At 49.5% G+C, this 20,338-nt stretch overlaps 1 protein-coding gene across 2 annotated transcripts in view; it reads right to left on the bottom strand.

Annotated features, from left to right (window-relative positions):
- Window positions 1–3,768: 3,768 nt before the first annotated feature.
- The window catches only part of Igf1r (insulin like growth factor 1 receptor), a 227,585-nt gene continuing 211,015 nt past the window's right edge, over window positions 3,769–20,338 (bottom strand). For both annotated transcript variants that reach the window (XM_042698578.1, XM_042698579.1), the window contains exons 19-21: window positions 19,590–19,719; window positions 15,070–15,204; window positions 3,769–11,271 (exon numbers count right to left, since the gene is read on the bottom strand). In XM_042698578.1, coding sequence (XP_042554512.1) covers window positions 10,890–11,271; window positions 15,070–15,204; window positions 19,590–19,719 — 647 coding nt within the window. In that variant the 3' untranslated portion in view covers window positions 3,769–10,889. The remainder of the gene's footprint in view (window positions 11,272–15,069; window positions 15,205–19,589; window positions 19,720–20,338) is intronic.

The raw sequence follows: 20,338 nt of genomic DNA, 5'->3' as shown, positions 1-20,338 counted from the left end.
CCCACAGCTGACAAGACAACACTAACTTCAGTTATGCTGTGACCCAAACCTATTGTTACAGAGGCTGAAAACAAAACAAAACAAAAGCCCCACAAAAAAAATCAAAAAGCAGACGTGGTATTGCAACAGGAACTTCCATTCCTGGAGCCCAGCTTGCCATCTGGACATTGAGTCCCAAGGGTTTGGCTTTCCTCTCTCTCTCTTTTTGCTACTTATTTTAAGCATTTGAGTGTATAGTACTGTCATGTTAGTATGAAGGTCTTGGCTCAACCTGTCTCTAGAACTTTCTCCTCCTCCCACATGGAAACTATACTAGACTAAACCATACTCTCCCCTGGCTTCTATCCCAATGCTGTGACTCTACTTAGCTAATGTAGTGATCATCTTGTGTCTTTTCACTTAGCATTGTGTTCTAAAGCTTCATCCATGCTGCGGCATGGAATGGGATTTTGCTGCTTCTTCCATTGAGTAATATTCCAGGCCCCGTATGATTTCTGTCTTCATCTGCAGATGGGACAGTGGCTCTGGTTAGTAAAGGCCGCAGGGAACACCGGTGCTCACACGTCTCTTCCAGACCCTGATTTCAGTTCTTTCGTCTGGATGGCGCGCGCACCGGGCTGCAGGAGGATTCTGGTGGATGTTCTGAGGGTCTGCTCTCTCTCCTGTTTGTGGCGGTTTTCCATCGCCCCCGACAGTGTCTGGTCTGAGAACAAACTTAAGGACTGGGCTTAGCTTCCCTCCATTATCGCTCTGACCCCTGAATTTGAAAATCACAGTCTCCCATTTCAACTTCTTGTGTTGACCTGCCCACAGCCACGTGCTCCGTGTTCAGCGTGTTGTGGGGGGCATTTTCACTATGAACCCATGGATTCCTTTGGAATGAATAGGGACTTGAATTCAGGACCTTGAGCCCTTGCTCGACATTTTCCACTCCTGGCTGGCACTCTACCACTTGAGCCACACCTCCACTTCTGACTTATTTGTCAGTCATGAGACCTGAACTCTGGGCCTGGACACTGTCCTTCAGCTCTTCAGCTCAAGGTGCGCATTGTACCACTTGACCCACGGCATCACTTCCACATTTTTCTGCTTATATGGTGCTGAGGAATCGAACCCAGGGCCTCATGCATGCAAGGCAAGCACTCAACCACTGAGCCACCTTCCCAGCCACTTCTGACTTCTTAACTGATTATTTTTGGAAATAAAGAGTCTCGTGGATGTATCTGAAGCATGATTCTTAAATCTCAGCTTCTAGAAGCAGCCAGGTTTTCAGGCATGAGCCACCAACAGCAGGCAGGAATTCCTTGTCATGTTGGTGTGTGCTCACCACTACCATTTTCCATGTGATCATTTAGTGGGCTGGATTCACTTACTGTTTAAAAAAAAAAGAGGAACAGACAAATTGCAACCTAATAACATAGGAACTAGGACTAGCGAGGACATTCAGGAAAGTACTTGCCTGGAATGCACAAATGCCTGGGTACAATTCCCCAGTGCCCAAGAAATCGAACCCCAAACCAACCACAGGACTGGACAGGCCTTGCCTGTCTTGCTGCTAGGCCTCCTGCACACTTGTGCATTTGCCACAGATGTCACAACCCCCCCCCCCACTCCCCTTTGTGAATAAACCTGGATTGTGTGATGTGCAACAGGTGTGGGCAGATGTCAGGAGCTGGGGTGGGATGGTTTGGGGCACATGGATGCCCTCGTTCATGGTTGTTTATGAGGAAACTCTTCTGTTCTTAGGGGCAAACAGCTGCTGCAAGAAGCCTCAAACTTCTCCACCTCCAGTCCTGGGACCCAGGAAAACTGGGAGACTCCAGAGCCTGACTTCAGTGTTTTTTTTTTTCAGATCATATGACATACACATCATACACATTAAAACAGATTTAGATATTCAGTTGGCAGGCACAGAGCTCCCCCAGGGTAGATTGTTTAGTATCTGCTCTCCCCGTCCTGCTTTGATGTTTTCTAAGAACACATTAGCGTCTGGTATGTGTCAATGGCCTGAATTCCTGGTGGTATGTGTGAGGCTCTTACGGTGGATACAGGGTTGGTCTGAGTCTATGGACTGGTAGCTGCCTGTGGTGTAGACGTGATTTGTCTCCCAGAGGGTGTGTGTGTCGGGAGCTTGGTGCCCCGTCTGATATTGAGGAATAGAAGTGGGGCCTGCAGGGGCGTCCCGTAGGCGGTGGGAGGCTCTGCCCTGGGAAGCGGTCACAGCCTCCTGTGTGACTCGGGAGCTGCTGCTGCTGCTGCTGCTCCAAGGCTGTGGTGGCCCCAGAATTGCTCTCCGCTTCCAGATTTGCGACGTGGTATGGTCTTGCCTCACGTGCTCTGTGGTCAGCCACAGCGTCCTCAGAACAACGCTGGCGTGGGACCATGTTCTGGAATCTCTGGGCACAGAGAGCAAAATGTCTTATGTCAGCCTCAGGCATTTTGTGACAATAATGCAAAAGAAATACGTACCGGGATCTGTGGCCCTCCACACAGAAACTCCCTAAGAAGTGCCATGGAGGGGAGAGGTTCTCACTCTGAAAGGCCCAGTGCTTTCATTCTAATGAAACTGCTCTCTGTTGGTGGGCAGGCCAAGTGGAGAATGTACCAGTATGGCCTGCAGGCCTAGCATCAGCCTAAGCTTGGAAACCAGACTTACCCGTCATCTAGCGAAGGCCCCTGGACCCTCGGTGGTGGCAGAGAACGGAAACCCTGGGACTCAAATGTGTTTTCAGAAAGACCAGCTGGCCTGGCATTGGTGGCTCACACCTGTCATCCTAACTACTTGGGAGGCTGAGACCCAAGGATCCCAGTTCAAAGCCAGCCTGGGTAAGAAAGTCCGTGAGGCTCTTATCTCCAGTGAACCACCAGAAAACCAGAAGTGGTGCTGTGGCTCAAAGTAGCACAGCCTTGAGCGAAAAGAGCTCAGGGACAGTGCCGAGGCCCTGAGTTCAAGCCCCAGGACTAACAAAAGAAAAACAAAAAAGGCCTTCTGTTGGCACACTACCTACCTGTGAGACTCTGCAGGACGTCAGTAACCTTGGCCTCTGATTTATGTCTACTGCTTACAGCTTGCTAATTAGCACTTCATCTGGCGGCCCTGATCATTGGAGTAGAAGTTCCCTCGGTCGATGTTGAGTGAGACGGCCAGTGTGGTCCTCCTGGCCTCCTCTAAGACATCTTCCGTCTCATTCTAGAACATGCGTAGCTCGTTTTCTTTTCCTCCCATAACCCATTTCCCCGATCCTCGGGATAAAGATGCTGATGTGTAGATGATTGATTTCTGGGAGCCGGACAAGGATCGTGGATCACTGGCTAGACAGGGACTAACCCACTGGAACACCCAAAACGACCACATCCTGTGTGCAGCATTTCTGGTTCTTCCTGGCACCCTGCATGTTAGCCAAGGAAGTACCAGTAAGGACCCGGAGTCACAATTACATAGACCCTGGACTAGAGTCATATAGATCACACACCTGCTGGGCCTGAGTTTTGTCACCTGAAGGTATGGGGAGGAGGGGTAGGCAGTCAGTCAAAATAGAAGCACCAGACTCTGTACATCATACATTCAAGTTGATTTAAGAGGGAGATGAGCTCCCCGAGTCTCCCCAGCATTTGCCTGCCAGAGCCCCAGCTGTCAGCAGTTCAGATTGGGCCTTGGCAGGCACAGACGGTGCTTCTAAGTGACACATGTGCAGAGGCCGGACTCTGCCACAGAAGCAGAGTCCGAAGATTCCAGGGAAGAAAAGGAGACAGAACGGGAGACCAAAGTGCATACAGAATTCATTTATTTAACTTAAACCATGTAGTACTTGAACTAACTAGAAAAAGCAGAGTAAGAGAAACTAAAATCACCTTAGCTCCAGCCATTCAAAATAGACAAAAGTTTTTTCTTCTTCTTCTTAATGTAAAGAACCCAGAGTATATCGCAGTAACAGGAATACATTCTTACAACAGAATATACAAAAAAACATTTTGAAAATTTTTTTATCTACTGATTTTTTTAATATAAACAGAATTTTTTAGGAATAATTTATACACAGAAAAGTCATTTTATGTAACAAATTGGCCATGTTATTACCTTTTTCTTTTTTTTCTTTTTTAACTTTTTTTTTTTAAAAAAACCTTTTTTTAAAACAAGAAAACTCAGAAAATGAATTATATGCGATGCATCTGTTCCATCGCACATCCTAGCTTGATTTTTTCTTTTTTAATTTTTTTTTTTAATCCCAGAGGTAGACAAACTCTGGCAAAACTTTCCTCCCAACCTCACTGGAGTAGGAAGCAGACCGGAGGGCTCGCCGGGCATTAGCCACCTTGGCTCTCTCTACACAATGCCAAATGTCCAGATGAGAACGTTCCAAACCAGAATCACAGAGTTTCTGGGCCATTCTCATATGGACTGCAAAAAGTTCCAGATTCTTGGAAGCGGTAGAGTACCAGCCTTGAGGCCTCCCCCAATCTCCCAAAAAAGTTCCAGATGTTTCCAATAAGAAGTATCCTGTGGAGGTGTACAGACATAGCCCACAGCCCACAGCCCATCGCCATGGGAGCCCAAGGGCACAAGATTAAACTTAAAAAATAAAAAAGTGAATTATGTTGTAAATTGGTTTTTTATTAAAAGGAAATTTGTTCTGTATTGGAAAGAATAATCATATACCCTCAGTGTTGTGCCTTAAATAAAAAGTAAATAAGGTCTCTTCCTTGTTAGAATAGGGCAGTCACACGATAGGAGATCTTTAAATGGATGGCCTATGTGTCCTAGAATGTTCTGGGTGGTCATTGTAAAACCATCCACTGGACCCTGAAGTCCTTCCATCTCCATGGCATTGTAGAACAAGGATCATAATCAAGCCAGATGCCAACAGTGCGGTCCCCTGCTAGGCGACCACACCTCTGCTACCTTCAGTGAGGTTGTTCCTTCTATTTGTTGAAAGTTGCTACACTCCAAAAGGAAATGACTGGGAAAAAAAAGAACTTCCCAACCAGAAGGTTCTAGAAGACCAAGATACTGAAAATACAGAACTATTTTTGAAGTTGTCATCATTCCTTTTGTTATAAACTAGGGTAACAAAGCATGGCAGGGGGCGGGGTGGTAAAAGAGGGTGAACCACATCTTGGGTCCTGGGGGGGGGGGAGTCTTTTTTTTTGTTTTTTTGTTTTGTTTTGTGTTTATTTTTGGCATATTGTAAAGCTCGCTAGTAAACAGGTGTCCTAAAAGAAAATAACAAAATGGATCACAAACACACACTTGCACACAGAGGGAAAAAAAAGTGTCTTTAAATTATTTTCGGCAATTATAAACTACAAATATTTTATAAAATTATTCTATGTTCTTACAAAAACAAATGCAATGAAACATTTAATTAGTTCTTGTAAACCAGATCTTCGTCAACTGACTACCCGTAATCTACTGGACTTAAGAGCCCTATTGGAAATACTAATGAATGACTAATTAAAAAAAAAATGTTTACCGGAAAGATGAGGACACATAAACTCAGACATACAAATGATTAATTATGTTCTTGAGGAAACAAAATAAAAACAAAACCTTAACGTCATGCCCCAGAACTGACAAACTCAGTTGGTGAGTGTGACCCAGTCTTGTGTTCTTGAACAACGTCACGACAACTCCGTGTGAAGTTTCCAGAGCGAGAGGTTAGGTTGAAACCAAATACCCATGATGGCTGCTGAGCCTTCATGTGATCCGATAACCTTCAGAAATGATCACGTCCAAAGCGTGGAGTACATTTCCTCCAATCCCAGTGACCCCCTCCCACCCTCCCTGCCACCCCGTCTTCCCGTAATGCTTCTCTTCATGCCACGATTCCTGGTTCACATGGCTCCTGGTACCATCAATAAGGAATCTTCATTTTCTTTACATGACTCACTAGCCATCCAAGATGGTGGCCAAACATGAAACCCTCTGGCCCAGTCCAAGGCTAGGATCTTCAGCGTCTCTGACAACAGATGTCCAATCTCAACCATGGCCTCTCTTCCAAGCTCTCATTTTGTTGCCACTAGGAGAGTGACCATCATCGCTCGCTCGCTCTCAAGGAGTGGATCTTGGGTCTGGGTTTCCCAATGCTGCTTAGCCCAGAGGAAAAAAAAATAAAAAGCTGACACCCATGTTACATGAAGGTAACAATAACAGAAGAACAAGCCCCGAACTGTGAACGCAGTTGCTGGAATGGGCTATGTCCTGGACAGCGCCAGCCGCACGAAGGGTGTGTTCGTGTTGTGGAAAGGAGTTGCCTTCGGCATGCTCTGGCCAATCTGGGAGCCCCCGGTTAGTGTCAGGTGAGGGCCTGTGGTGAATGCTGCTACCTTCTCACCCACCTAAATTCAGGGGGACGTCGGCCACCTGCCCACAGAGACGGGCGGCTGAGAAGGAAAAACCCAGAGGCTTCCGTAGGTCAGACTGGCCTTGAGTTTGGCATCAGACACACAAGCAGGACGCATAGCTTCCTCCTATTGTACATTTTGCCGTCTGGTATGGTTTCACCATCACCACCTTTCTGTCTGACGAAGCCATGCTTTCTATCATCAAAAGGTACCAATGGTGTTCTGAGTCTCCAAACAGGTTGAGGGGAGAGGCTGGCCACAGCCATGAACGCACACGGTGTTCTGTGCTCCTGGGAGTCCATTCAGACTGGGTATATCCAATGCCATGGCATTCCCTTCAGGGACATGTGGGGGGTGGGCTCGAGTTCCGCTGTGTCAGGAACACACCCGCTCCGGCTGCCTCTGGGAAGGGCTGTGTGGGGGACTGCCTTCATGCCCACATCAACTCATGTGTCTCAGTGGTTCACGTGAACGTCAAGCAACGTGAGCTGTTGCCAGAAAAGGAGAGCGCACGGAAGAAGCCACAACTCAGCAAACAGAAGAGAAAAACCAAGAAGAGGTGGGAAAAAAAGCAGCATACAATGTGGGGATGTGAATGATGCCTTGGTTATCATGGAGGTGGGTGAGTTGGTCAGTAAAAGGGACTGCACCATCCCACCAGCACAATTTCCGCTTTTGATTGAAGTGCCTCGGAGGCTTTTAGGAGGGACACTACTGGCAGGTATTTTCTCTCCACTTAAAAGCTACCCTATAGGAAAACACACATCGAGACAAAACCAAAAAGAAAAAAAGACAACAACTTGGACAGCTGAAACAAAACCCTATCACCAGCTGAATGACCTGTAGAAATCCAGTTGTGGAAAGCGGTAGGTTTGTGCAAAGGGAGGAGAGGCCATGATTCCAAAGGGGTCACGTACAGTGCTCAAGAAAGAAACCCTGATCAGATAGGACGTGTCTCGGTGACCTGAAGATCCCACAGACTAGAAGGAGGCGGCTAGCATTCTTTCAGGAGGACGGAGGCTCCCGAGCTGAACTCTTGAGGACTGAGCTGTCTAGTGCTCACCAATACTCGAGGAAGAACCGCCTACCAAGTTGCCATGCTACCATCCTCAAAGGCCTGTGACCACAGTCTCTCACCCACTCCTCTAAGCAGCAGGGTAACAGGGCGATGGAGGCCCAGCCCTGGAGGAAGGCTGGGCACTGACCTCTGGCCTAGCCGGCCCTCAGGTTTGGCCCGTCCTTGTTTACCCCTAGGGGACGAGGCAGTGTGGGTAAGATGGGTCACGTGCCACTGTCTGGGGATGCCACTGGCCGTCGTCCCGAGAGAGCCTCTGTGCTCCTGAGTAGGGTGTAGGTGGATCAAGGTCTCTGACTGTTGATTGGCCTTGCCTGGGTCTGTCTCAGCACAGGAAGCTAGGGGAGCCACCCGGATGTCCCTGACATAATACACATGTGGGGCTCCTTCCAGACAAGACTTACGTGTGGGCCTCTTCTGGCCCTCAAACTCTAGGAACACCTGCTCTCTCAGAGACCAAATGTATTGGCCATTCAATCTGTCTAAAGCAGTGGTTCCAGAGGTAGAGGCGACAGGTGACCCCCACTCTATGTTCTGGTGCACCACCCCTCCCCCTCCCCCCACACCCAGCGGTCATAGAGGCTGCTGAGTGAAGGAGCGAGGGAAATCCTAAGACCGTGCTATCACCGAGGACACCAGGTTGGGGAGGGGGAGAGGAAAAGAACTAGCTCAAAGCAGAAAAGCAAAGGCAAGCCATTGGAAATAGGTGCAGAAGTGAGTTAGTGTTGTTTGGACCCTGGAATGCAGCCTGACCTCTCCCTGTGTCACCTGTGTGTGTGTGTGTGTGTGTGTGTGTGTGTGTGTGTGGTCTGTGGTATGAATGAGGTTAGCAGTATCAATGGCCTATTGTCAGGTGAAGTGTGAGATGGTTTCTTGTTTTTTTTTTTCTTTTTTTCCCTATATACACATATAAAAAAATAAGAGTGAGGTAGATAAATGTTTGAAAAGCAACAACCAAAACACCCCCAAAACTATCCTGTCCTGCACACACACACACACACACACACACACACACACACACACACACACGCACACACACGCACACACATTCTAACCTTTGCCTTTAAATTCATAATGGGGGATTCTCTACTGGTATCACAAAATAAATTAAAAGAAAACTACTCATAATATGTTCTTATTTAGCGTTTTCTTTTCTTTTTTTTTTTTAAGGGGAAACACTGACTGAGGCTAGTAAGAAAGCTGAGGCTGAATCTACTCACAAGCAGAAAAGCTTGGCACCTTTGCTTTTCTGGGTTTAATCTCCAGCCACGACTAGCAGTCATCATCTTTGAGCTTTGTCCTCACTCATTTTTTTTTTTTAAACATTTCATCCCAGAAGCGATGCTTGTGCTGTGAAAAACAAAATGTAATCGAGCAAGACTCTGTCCTTCCTGCACCCCAGGACTGAGATTCCCAGCCAAGGAAGGCCAGCCAAGGCCAGGCTCCCATCTCCTAGGAGAGAATGAAGGGATCCGGGGCTGCTGTGCAGCTAGCACTGCCCTGTTCACACTCAGGCTGGCAGACCCTGTGCGTAGCACCCTCCCCCCCCACCGGCCTGCTGTGGCTGTAAGGCACAGGTAGGTCCGATGAAGATGGCCAAGCCACATTCTGCTTGCTGTACAGGTGTTTCAGGGGATGGAAGGATTAAATAGTCATGAAATAAAAATGATCAAAAAAAAAATCAGCATTCCAAATGCCTAAGTGTCTGCAGTTGAACACTGCTGTTGTACCCAAGAATCTCTCTCTCTCTAAATACAGATAGATGCATGTTACCACCAAAGAGCAGCAAGGGAAAGTGACAGATGAGACAATGAGGCGTACAAACGCCCAACAAGGACATGTGAGCTATTCTGTTTTGTTTTCTGACCTGAGTTTGTATCACGTCTGGTCTGGGACAGAAGGGGCACCTGACCACAGAGGGGAACGAGGTCCTGTGGCCTTCACCCCAGCCCCCCCTGCCTCATGCCCTAACCTTGTGTCCACAGAACCTACAGGTTAGAATACAACAAATGGGACTGGGGACAGCAGGAAAGGGAGAGATGTATTTACATTAAAAAAAACAACCTCCAAAAAAAAGAAAAACCAAAATAAAAAGAGAAAAAAAAATCCACAAAAAGATAAAAACAAACAACAACAACAAAAAAAAAAATCACCAGGCATCAAAGAGTTAATGGCAAATTATGGTCCAGAAGTATCCATTGCTGGGAGAAGAGCAAAAGGGGGAGAGGGGGAGGCAGAAATCACACACTCTAGTACAAAGCATTAAGAAGTTTTCTTGGAGTGAGCAGAAGAGAAGAAAAAGGAGACCTGTAACTTTTCATAGATTAAATCCACAAAGATAAAGAACAATAACCAAAAAAAAAAAAAATAGCAGCTTTTTTTCTGTACAGACATATAGATGAATATCTGAATCATAAAAAAGTTATAAAAGTGACATTAAAGACGACGTGTATGCAAATGTTTTCCTGGTCTAACATAGAACTGTAAGACCGTGAGGAAGTCCTAGTCACAGAGCTTAGAATGCTTGAATCTGTCGCCTGCTATTCTTCCCGCTACTGTGTGTCTGAATGCCCGCCTGCAACCCCGGCCCGTCTGTGTCCCTTGGGGTGGGGTGGTGGAGGTCAGTAGGGAGGAGGCTGGGGAAGAGAATGGCACAATGTCCATAGAAGAGACCCCCGTTTTCTCATCAGCCCCGTAACAGCCTGGTTGTCATCTTCAAGGAGAGCTGAGTGGATGTGGGGGGTCGGAGGAGGGGGGTCATGGGGCCCATCACCCACCCATCCCTTAAACCGGAGGTGAACAAGGACCTGCTGGATGCACCCACCCCCGTGCCTCAGAGCGGCGTGGCCACGGCGGGGGGAGGGGAGGAAACACAAATCCAGGATTTTGGCAAAAATTTGGCAGCATAAAAATGGCTAACAACCATGGATGAACAATGACCCTTTAACAGTTTTTGGAAGGCCCTACGAAAAGGCTAAAGATAGTTAAAAAAAAAAAATGTCATTCTCTATGTGCGTGTGTGTGCGTGTTCTATGTTTGTGTAAAGACATATACGGTGTTGGGCGGGTGGGTGCGGGGAGTGTGGACACGGGGGGGAGGAGGGGGGACACTTCTTGGTTGGGCTTGCTGCAGAGGTTTGTTGTTTGTTTTTTCCATTATGAAGCAGAAAAAGGAGAGAGAGAAAGAGAGAGAGAGAGGAGAGAGAGAGAGGCAGAGTGGCTGTGTTGCTATTGTTATCATTCAGGTGTGTAGAGGCCCTTGCCCAGGAGTGTTTGGGGAGGGAAATAAAAAGGCTGCTTGCATATTGAAAAAGGAACACCCCAAATGCGTTTACTGCGGAGAAGCTGTCCCCCGTTGGGTAGCCATGGTTGCTCTGAAGATCCACTGAGGTGCAGAAGGCTTGTGACTCCATGGTGGGCCCCGCTCTCCCGGCCCGCCCCTGCGCCCACGTTACTGTCAGCAGCTCCGAGCATCAGCAGGTGGACGACTGGGGCAGCGGCAGCGGGCGCTCGTTGGCGCGGCCGCCGTTCATGTGCGCATACGGCTGTCTCTCGTCGAAGCTGGCTCGCAGAACCAGCACTCCAGGGCCCGGGCCATTCTCGGCCTTGTGTCCTGAGTGTCTGTCGGGCAGAGGCAGGGAGGAGGAGGAGGCCGAGGGGTCCAGGGGCACGCTCTCCATGTTCTCGGGCTCCAGGTCCAGCTCCTCGGATTCGGGGGGCTTGTTCTCCTCGCTGTAGTAGAAGGAGACCTCGCGGAAGCCCGGCTCCATCTCGTCCTTGATGCTGCCGATGATCTCCAGGAAGGAGGGCCGCATCTTGGGGTTGTACTGCCAGCACATTCGCATCAGCTCGAACCTGAGGAGGGAAGGGCAGAGGGTGGATGGACCGGTCTGAGAGGGGGCCCCATGGCCAAGTAGCTAGCCCTAAGGGCTTCTTTCTGTGCTTCCCTATCCCATATAGGTTAAGTGAGAGGCCTGGAATGGTTCTACCATCACCCTACCCACCTGGGTGGCTCTCATCAGCACAGAACCCAGGCACAACCAAGGTACAAAAACCCCAATTCTCATCTCCTGAGAAGGCTGACTGCCTTCACACCGTCCCCTGGGGATCTGATCAATGGTGGCAGGGGTAAGAAATGAAGCTGGGTGCCAATGGCTCATGCCTGTAATCTTAGCTGCTTAGATCCCAGGTTGAAGCCAGTATGGAGCAGGAAAGTCCATGGGATTCTTATCTTCCACTAATCACCAGAAAGTTCGAAGTGGAGCTGTGACTCAAGTGGTAGAGTGCTAGCCTTCAGCCTAAGGAATAACTCCTAGACCCTGAGTTCAAGCCTGAGTATTGGCATAAAAAACAAATCTCTCTCTCTCTCTTACACACACACACACACACACACACACATACACACAAACACTCTGGCTTTCTGCCAGAAGTATCTCTTAAAGGTACTGACTCAACCTCAACCAGAATCAGAAAACAGGAAAGCTCCATTTCCCACTAATAAGGCTGAAGAAGAGCTACAGCTTCTCCAATGATGCCATTTCTAAGCTGCCTCGGGGTTCAGGGGTACCCTCCGGGAGGTCTGAAGGAAGAGGACTATGGGGCGACAGACAGAAAGAACACAGGCCCCTGCTTGCTGGACACTATCCATAGGCAGAGCTCTGACCCTGGGAGTTCAAGCCTCGCCTCGTCAAGTCTCAGTGGAGACCAGAAGCAGGAAGCCAACAAGCCTGGAAGAAGACGGCCTCCCCCTCCGCCATGCACTGGGGCCATCAGATGTCCCGGGAAGGTTTGGTTTACAAACTGGCAGCTAGTGTGGTGTCCTGTGCTCTGGTCAGGTGCAAACACGCCAGAGTTCCCATACTCCCAGCATTTCCCAAGAAAAGACCCCACCCCCTCCCCCGGCCCCACACCACCCCGGTGCGAGGCCCTAAACACGTGGAACTCATCTCTATGGCTGGGCTGCGATTTCCTCTCTGGCAAACCAACTAACTTATCCCTGAATAGAAGTTCGGCGGAGCCAAGAACACGAGATGCATCTGGCTCTGTGCCCTGTGGCCGGGGGGCTGAGAAGGTGCCACCGGCCGGGCAGTGATGTGGTAACATCAGCACAAACAAACCATGTGATGACTCTTTGAAATCGCTCCAGCCCTGGCCTGTCCAGCACTGCCCATAAAAGGAAGTCTTTTTTACACTGTGGAATCCCAGACCTTGTTTACACTCTTTAACACAAGAGAACTCTCCAATAGATTCTAGAAGGATTTATGAGCTGATAAAAATCCTTCCTTTAAAAAAGGCATTTAAACAAAACAAAACACGCTGGCCAGCCCTGGTGATCGCACAGGTGTGTGTGTGTGTGTGTGTGTGTGTGTGTGTGTGTGTGTGTGTGTGTGTGTGTGTGTGTGTGTGTGTGTGTGTGTGTGTGTGTGTGTGTGTGTGTGTGTGTGTGTGTGTGTGTGTGTGTGTGTGTGTGTGTGTGTGTGTGTGTGTGTGTGTGTGTGTGTCTCCTAAGGCTTGAACTCAGGGCTTGGAAGCTGTCCCTTAGCTTTTTTTTGCTCAAAGCTGGCATTCCACTACATGAACCACATCTCTACTTCCGATTTTTAGGTGGTTACATGGAAATGAGAATCTCATGAATTCACCTGCTTGGGCTGGCTTCACTCAGCCTCCTGAGTGGCACCCAGTGTCCCCTGGGTGTTGATGGTGAAGCTCACACCACTGTCCTAGCCTTTATCCTGCTGTACTAAAGCCAGATTCATCCAGGTCTCCAGGTTTCATGAGACCCAGAACTAAGCCTGCCCTCATTTTTGGTGACTTAGCAGCTAGTGTGCACCCAGAGGGTTCAATGGCCTTTGCAGGCTAAGCGCACAGACAGACCTGGGTATGAAAGAGAGCTGAGGACTGGCTGCCTCATTCATTTAAATGTGGGTGCAGCAGAGACCCACAATCCAAAATGCAGTCTTGTGGTAGTTGCTCAATCAATTTCAACTGAGTGGAGGCACTGAGATTCGCAGATCTAAACACCCTGGGGTTCAGATGACGACATCCTTCTTCTAAAGCTGGATCATACCGCAACACTGACAAGATTTGGGGGGGGGGGTTCCTGGCTAGTCCTCAGGACACCTGCTGTCCATACAGACACTGTAGAGTAGCCAAGGGGTCTTCCTGAGCCTGAGCTGAAACCCTCTCCCCCCCCCCCCCCCCCGTGGTTACCGTGCTGCCAAGGAGGCCCATTCCCCTCAAAGCACATAACCCAGCACTGTCTCTTTGCATGAGCCCCAGCAGGTTTCATGCAACTCCAGAGGGCTTAAAGACTCCCCTATTCCCTTCCTTTCCTATCTGTGAGCCCCTCTTGAAGAACACGTAAGAAGGCCGCCACAGACTCCCCTTTCCATGAAACCAGCTTGCCTCTCCCTCACGCTGTTCTGTTCTTGGAAAGGAGGCAGATTTGCCAAGGGTGGGGGTGGGGGTGGGGCTGTTCTGGATGGTGAAGCAGAAATGTCTCCTGAATGAAACATTTCAGGTCCAGGAGTGACCTCTACGTGTCAACTTCCTCCTCGCTGCCCTGGGAACAGGAAGTGCACAGCCTTTCCCATGGCAGGTGGCTGCTTCCCAGGCAGATTAAATTCCTATGAAAACTCTGCTTGTCTGGAGGTGGATCCAAAAACTCAAGAGGCCCATGCGCTTCTCAGGGACAACTGTTTACCAAAGTTTGAGGGGGAAAAAAAATACAAAGGCAATACCGCTCCTACGGCCAACCCCAAACCACAGGAACAAAACTCATACACCTGAGGGAGGCTCTGGAACTACTTGTGAGCCGGCAAGCCACTGCTGATCCCAGTAGGCCAACTCTATTCCTGTACTGTGTGCCACTGTGCAAATTCAGTGGGCGTCACTGCCCAGCCTTGTAATGGGCTGGCACGAATACAGGAGCTGCCCTGCTCGAGGTGGAGAAGACACTGCAAGTGGGGGGAGGGGGGAGGCTAGCCTCAGGGTACCTTCTCCCCCCTCCCCTGCCAGCTTCTCTGGGTAACCCCCTCCCCCTCTTGAATTTGGCTTATGTGTTGCATTCTTACTCTCTGTTACTCTGTTGATCCGGGATTGCTTTGGTCACATATTTCACAGACCCTGGGCCCGAGAAATCCCAGGGAAAACCATGAATCCAAACAAAACGATGAAGCTGGGTGCTGGTGGCTCATGATAGTCATCCTAGCTACTCAGGAGGCTGAGATCTGAGGATCACCGTTCAAAACCAGTCTGGGCAGGAAAGTTTGTGATACTCCTACCTCTAATTAACTGCCAAAAAAGCCAGGAGTGGAACTGTGGCTCAAATGATAGAGTGCTAACGTTGAGCAAAAAAAAAAAAAAAAAGTTCAAGGATAGTGCTAAGGCCTCCAAGTTCAAGCTCCAGGTCTGGCACAAAAACAAAACGAAAACTGAAGGACTAAGGAATTAAGGTGCTTGTGTACAACAACTCTGGCCTTCTGTGAGGATAAAGAATTCCTCTTGTAATCCTTTCCTGATGGTGGCTATACCCACAGGACCAGAGAGAATGACTCCTGTACTTCCTAAGTTTTAGGTCATGTGACCCAGGGGTATAGTCATTTGAGGGATAAAGATCCAAGGAGTGGGGAAAAGGGCGCAGGGAATACATACAGCATGTCAGGGCAGTTGTCTGGCTTGTCTAGAAGCCCGCCTTCCATGACGAAGCGAAGGACTTGCTCGTTGGACAAGCCTTGGTACGGCTGCTCAGCCAGTGTGGCAATCTCCCAGAGGACCACCCCGAAGGACCTGCAGGAGAAGAGAAGCATGAGTGCCATGGAAGGACACTAGCAGGACGTCTGTCCGTCCTTCCTTCCTTCCTTCCTTCCTTCCTTCCTTCCTTCCTTCCTTCCTTCCTTCTTGGTTTAGAAGCACTTGATGTTCACCACACACATTTCCAGTCCCAACCACGTATTCATCTCGCAGGGTGATGCGTGCAGACCACAACGTTCTAGCCTGGCCATAGATTTGGGGCGATCCAGTATCTCAGGTTCCTCGGAGGCACTCCAAGCCAAGAGTTAGGAGACCTATATCCCATAATGCCCCATCTGGACCCTCTGTGTAGGCTCTGATTTGATAGGTATGGGACTGGAACCTGGGCCTTTACATGAAGTTTTTAGAGGGATCTTGCTTTGAGCCAAGGAGAAGAGACCACAGAACTCAAGACCTGCTGGCCAGGGGGGAGGGAAAGGGGGAGCTCTGTCACAGGTAGAGGTACTGGGGTGGGATGTGCAGGTTTATGGAGTATGTTATACCCGAAAACCCTTCTGCACAGAGTCTGGCTGAGAAATATACTCAGCTGGGAGAGCCATGGGCAGCCCTGCCACCAAGGCAGTTTGGCCCATTAGTTCAGAAGAGCAAACCACAGCAGGTGCATTACACACACACAGACAATTCATAGAGCTACTGGCTCACGAGGAATGTTATCATCTGCCAAGTGAACGTGCACATCTTTACCCTTGACAAATCCTATTTGCCATCATGCTGTCAGTGGAATAAAGCAGGCTGTCCACGAGGCCTGCTGGTGGAACCTGAGTGGGACTGGCCAAGCCTGAAGGAAGAGGCTCTGGCGGGGTAATTTTCCATCCTGAGCTCTGCGAATCCTGGCCTTGCACGCCAGATGGGGGCAAGGGCAGAGGTCTCTGTCTCTGACTCAGAATGATTGGTCTGCTGGGTTAAGTCCTTCCTATGAACAAAAGGTTTCTGTGCATATTGGTACTCAAAGCTGATGTCAGACATAAATAGAATCTTAGCAATCAGGAGACTTGACCACACTGAGGTCCTTTTCTAACTGCCGGGGATTAAAGACATCATCTTCATGTTGTGCAAGAGACTGAGAAAAGCCAGACCTGAAGGCCAGAGCACAGCTTGAAACATCTGAGGGCCAACGGAAGCGGTTTTCTGTTGTCTTCACTGGTGGAAACCCTGCCTTCTAAAACCTTCCCAGTCCTATCTGTGGCACACCTTGGCATCCACCCGCATCCAAAACATGGCCAGGGCTCACAATGATCAGACTTCCATGTTTCCTGACTCCAGCCTGGTCTGGCCCTCTTCTCCTGCCCCATGTGCCCTCTCTGGCCTGTGTTGCTGGCTTGTAGGCATCTAACTCTTGCTGGGTGGTTCCCACACTGGCCCTTGCAGCCCCGGCAGCTCTCCTCCAGCTTTGTCACTTAGCTATCCACAAAGTCAGCGTGCCTCCAGCTGAACTCTGTCCTGCACCCTCTTACCCTCTTCATTTCCTGTCCTCCCTGCAGCCAACGCCTCATTCCTCTGGAGCAGCCCTACCTGGGGTAACCTGGTCTCCTCAGTCCTAATGCCAACAGAGGCTAAGGTGTGTCCAGAGATCTGGTCCCTTCTGCTATGGGTCTGCTGCATCCTTTCTAGAGGGTTCTAGCAACTTCTTGCTCTTTACCTTCCTTCCCCCCCCCCCTCTTTTTTTCATTCTGTGCCAGTTCTGGGGTTTAAATTCAAGGCCTTTTGTTCTCACTTGCCTATTTCCATTCAAGGCTGGCATTCTTGAGCCACAACTCTACTTCTAGCTTTTCACTTTAAAATTGGAGGTAAGAGCCTCAGGGATTTTTCTGCTCAGGCTGGCTTCAAACCATGATCTTTCGATCTCAGCCTCCTAAGTGTTAGGATTAGAGGTGTGAACCACGGGTGCCCAGTTCCCAACTCTAGCACCAGGCTGCCCTGTCCTGTCCAGCTACCTTCATAATTCACTACAGAGCCTGTAGACGTAGCCCTCCATCCCTAGCAAGCTCAGTAAGCCAAGAAAGAAAGGCCGGGTGGGGAGTGATGCATATTCTTGGGCAGGGAATACAACCAGGCTTTATGTCCCCATCTGCAGTCCTTTGGACCCATCTTCCTCCAGGCCCAGGGGAGTGTCATGTCCTCTAAGCCAGATGGGCCATGTGAGGGGAAATAGGAGCTGAAGGAGAAGCTGCCATGATTTATAAAACCCTGTAACAAAGTCTTAGATGACAGAGGAGACTGGAGGGCAGGAGAGAGCCCACAGGGAGTCACACAGAGGATGACTGGAGCCCCACGCTCCTCCCTCAAGTCTGGTGGCCCCCATCCTGGCCTGGGCGCCAACACAGCCTGGCCACTTGCCGCTCGAGTGCCAGCTGTGAAAAGTGCTGTGGACAGGATTCAGGGCTGGGCCTAGTCTCAGAGATGCTTTCCCCAACCCTCTGATTCTGGAACTTCCTACCAAGTCAAACTCAGTTCTTCAGACTTCGTTTAAGAATGACTGTCCTGTGCTACAAAATACATTCTAAACATGCCCCATATTCTTCTGTGTGTGTGTGTGTGTGTGTGTGTGTGTGTGGCGGGGTGGGGGTGGGGAGCAGAACTCAGGCAGCTGAGAAACCCACATAACCCAACATCCTGGCCTCTCCCCCGCCCCCACCCCCGCTGTATCCTCAAAGGCTGGGTTGAGAAAACAAAAATACTGCAGCACTGTCAGAGCCTGGCCATTTGATGGAATGAATCCCAGAGGCCTGCTCTCCTTGGTGCCTGTTTTTCTCTTGTTGGTTCACAGCAGTTATGTAGTTCAAGGGCAGGGATCAGCATGGAGCACCACGTGGTCCTTTTGCTGCTGCTGCTGGTGACGGCTGCTAACCAGAATCTGGGTAGAGTCATTCGGTGAGAAGTTAACAGCTCTGGTTTCATCTGCCCACCCTGCCTACGCTCCCATCCTGCAAACTGACCTCAAAGCTTCCTGAAGCACGAAGCCTAGAGCGAACCCATGAAAGAGAACACCCAGGTGTGCCTTCTGCCCCTCCGCTCTCAGAAGCGGTGCATCCACTTTGTTGATTTGACAGAAAAGAGGTAACCATCTTGGACAGGCTCACTGCCCAACAGATCTCATCTCGGAGGTTCAAGAAGCAATGGGGCTCTGCTGGGTCCTATATCCATGCTATTTCCAATTTGCACCTGTCCTCCAAATGAGACTCAGAACTGTTGATGACACAGGGTTCATGAAGTTTAAAAATGATGTCGGTCACTACTGAAATAGTTCCTCTCTGCGGTCATCCACAGTTGGGAGTAAACAACTACCATTTCCGTAACATAACAGCAACGGGATCTCCCGAGAGGAAAGCCAAGACACTTGCTGAAATTCTAGAAGGTGGATGTGCCAGGTCTCTTGCCTGCCAAGAAGCTCAGTTGTATTTCAGAACCTGACGGCCTCTCTACAGTGTTTCCAAGGAACAGTGGTAAACAATGCTGCAGGGAAATCTTCCTAGCCCCTGGCCAGTGTCCTTTCACCACAGGACATTCGCACTGCTACTAAAGGAGACATCTGGTTTTCCAAAACCACTCGTGGGTCCACAGGGATGGGTGCCTCCAGAGAGAGGGCAAGCCGCAGATGAGACCAGGAGGAAAATATGAAAGAGTCACAAGCTTTAAAGGGGGAAGATCCCAATGGCACAGCTCCTTCCAGCAACCAACCCACACAGTTTAGCAAAATGAGTACTAGCCCAAACACATTTTGTCAGAGGAAGGTAAAGCTCAAGGGGGAGGGGTGGATGAATGGAGAGAGAAAGGGTGGACAAATACAGCCATGCTTTTCCACGTACATGTGTGCAAACGGACGCAAGCGACTTGAACGGATGGGTGGGGTTGGGGGAGATGGGGGGAAACAATGCGAGGGGTGACATTGCCCCAGATGCACGGTGCTCATAAACTGATATGCGCAACTGCAATCTCTGAGCAACGACTGCAAGTTAACAAATAATCAAATAAAATACAGAAGCGGCTCCACTCTGAAGGTGCAGCTAGGGGAGACAGGTGCATCAGCACAGTAGCTATCTACTGAGAAAGAGGAAGAGAGGGGGAAGGCAGGCAGGGGAGAAGCATGGCTCTAACTTCTGGGAACGTAATTGAAAGCTGCTACAAATGGATGAAAATGTTTGGGAGTTCCCACCGTGCCCTTCTCTCTTTAGCTGCCCCCCCACCAACAGCAGGAGCACCTCCAAGACGAAGGTGTGCGGCCCACCCAGCATTGAGCTCAGGATGGAAATTAGGGGGGAACCAACGGAGACCCAGAAGAAAAGAAAACCCTAGGACTTTGAGCTATGGCACACACAGAGGCCAGAGGGACCCGGCCAGCCTCGCGTCAATGCTTCTCCTACCAGACATCCGAATGGGTGGTGAAGACGCCGTCCTTAAGTGACTCCGGGGACATCCAGCGCACGGGCAGCAGGCCCTTGCCTCCTTTCCGGTAGTAGTCTGTCTCGTAGATATCTCGAGTCATACCAAAATCTGGAGGGTGTGGAGAAGGGGTGGTTACACGGTGGGGGGGGGGGAGGGGGGAAGCAGCCCGTGGGAAGAAGCAGAGACACCAGGGCCTGGCTCTCTCCACGTTCAAGGTCAGACACAGCCAGTCCACTCCACTCTCGGGAGGCCCAAAGAAAGGTTTGCAACTTACGAGGGACAGACTGTAAGGGGGAGATTAGGCCCATGACAAGTGACTACCAAGAAAGCTCCGGGTTTGAACACCGTCATTTGGTCTGGTTCACTTAAGACGTTAACTCTCTTCTTACATTGAAAAGGATGGGCCATTTACAAATTATGGAGTTCCTTAATTTATCAAGAAAACTATACCCCCCACAGACCAAGGATCGGTGACATGTTGCCTAAATGGGAGAAAGTACACTTGTCTTCTTGGCAGTGTGGGCTTATGGCCAAAGAAAAAGGCTCCAAGTTTAGTAAGGGGGAAATCACTCAGGCTAACCAGCCAATCGAAGAACACAGTGAGACACGCAAGAGATGCTGTTTACTAGGCTCCTGAAGCAATTACCCAGCACTGTTTTTCAACATAATATACCCAATTGTTTCTAAAAACTTCCTCAATTTTCCAGGACAGCAGGAGATGTCATAT

This window comes from Dipodomys spectabilis, unplaced genomic scaffold, assembly GCF_019054845.1.
Source record: "Dipodomys spectabilis isolate Male_0828 unplaced genomic scaffold, ASM1905484v1 ptg000233l, whole genome shotgun sequence".
NCBI lineage: Eukaryota > Metazoa > Chordata > Mammalia > Rodentia > Heteromyidae > Dipodomys > Dipodomys spectabilis.
Note: the sequence above shows the minus strand (reverse complement) of the source record. Positions and strands in the feature narration are given on the sequence as shown.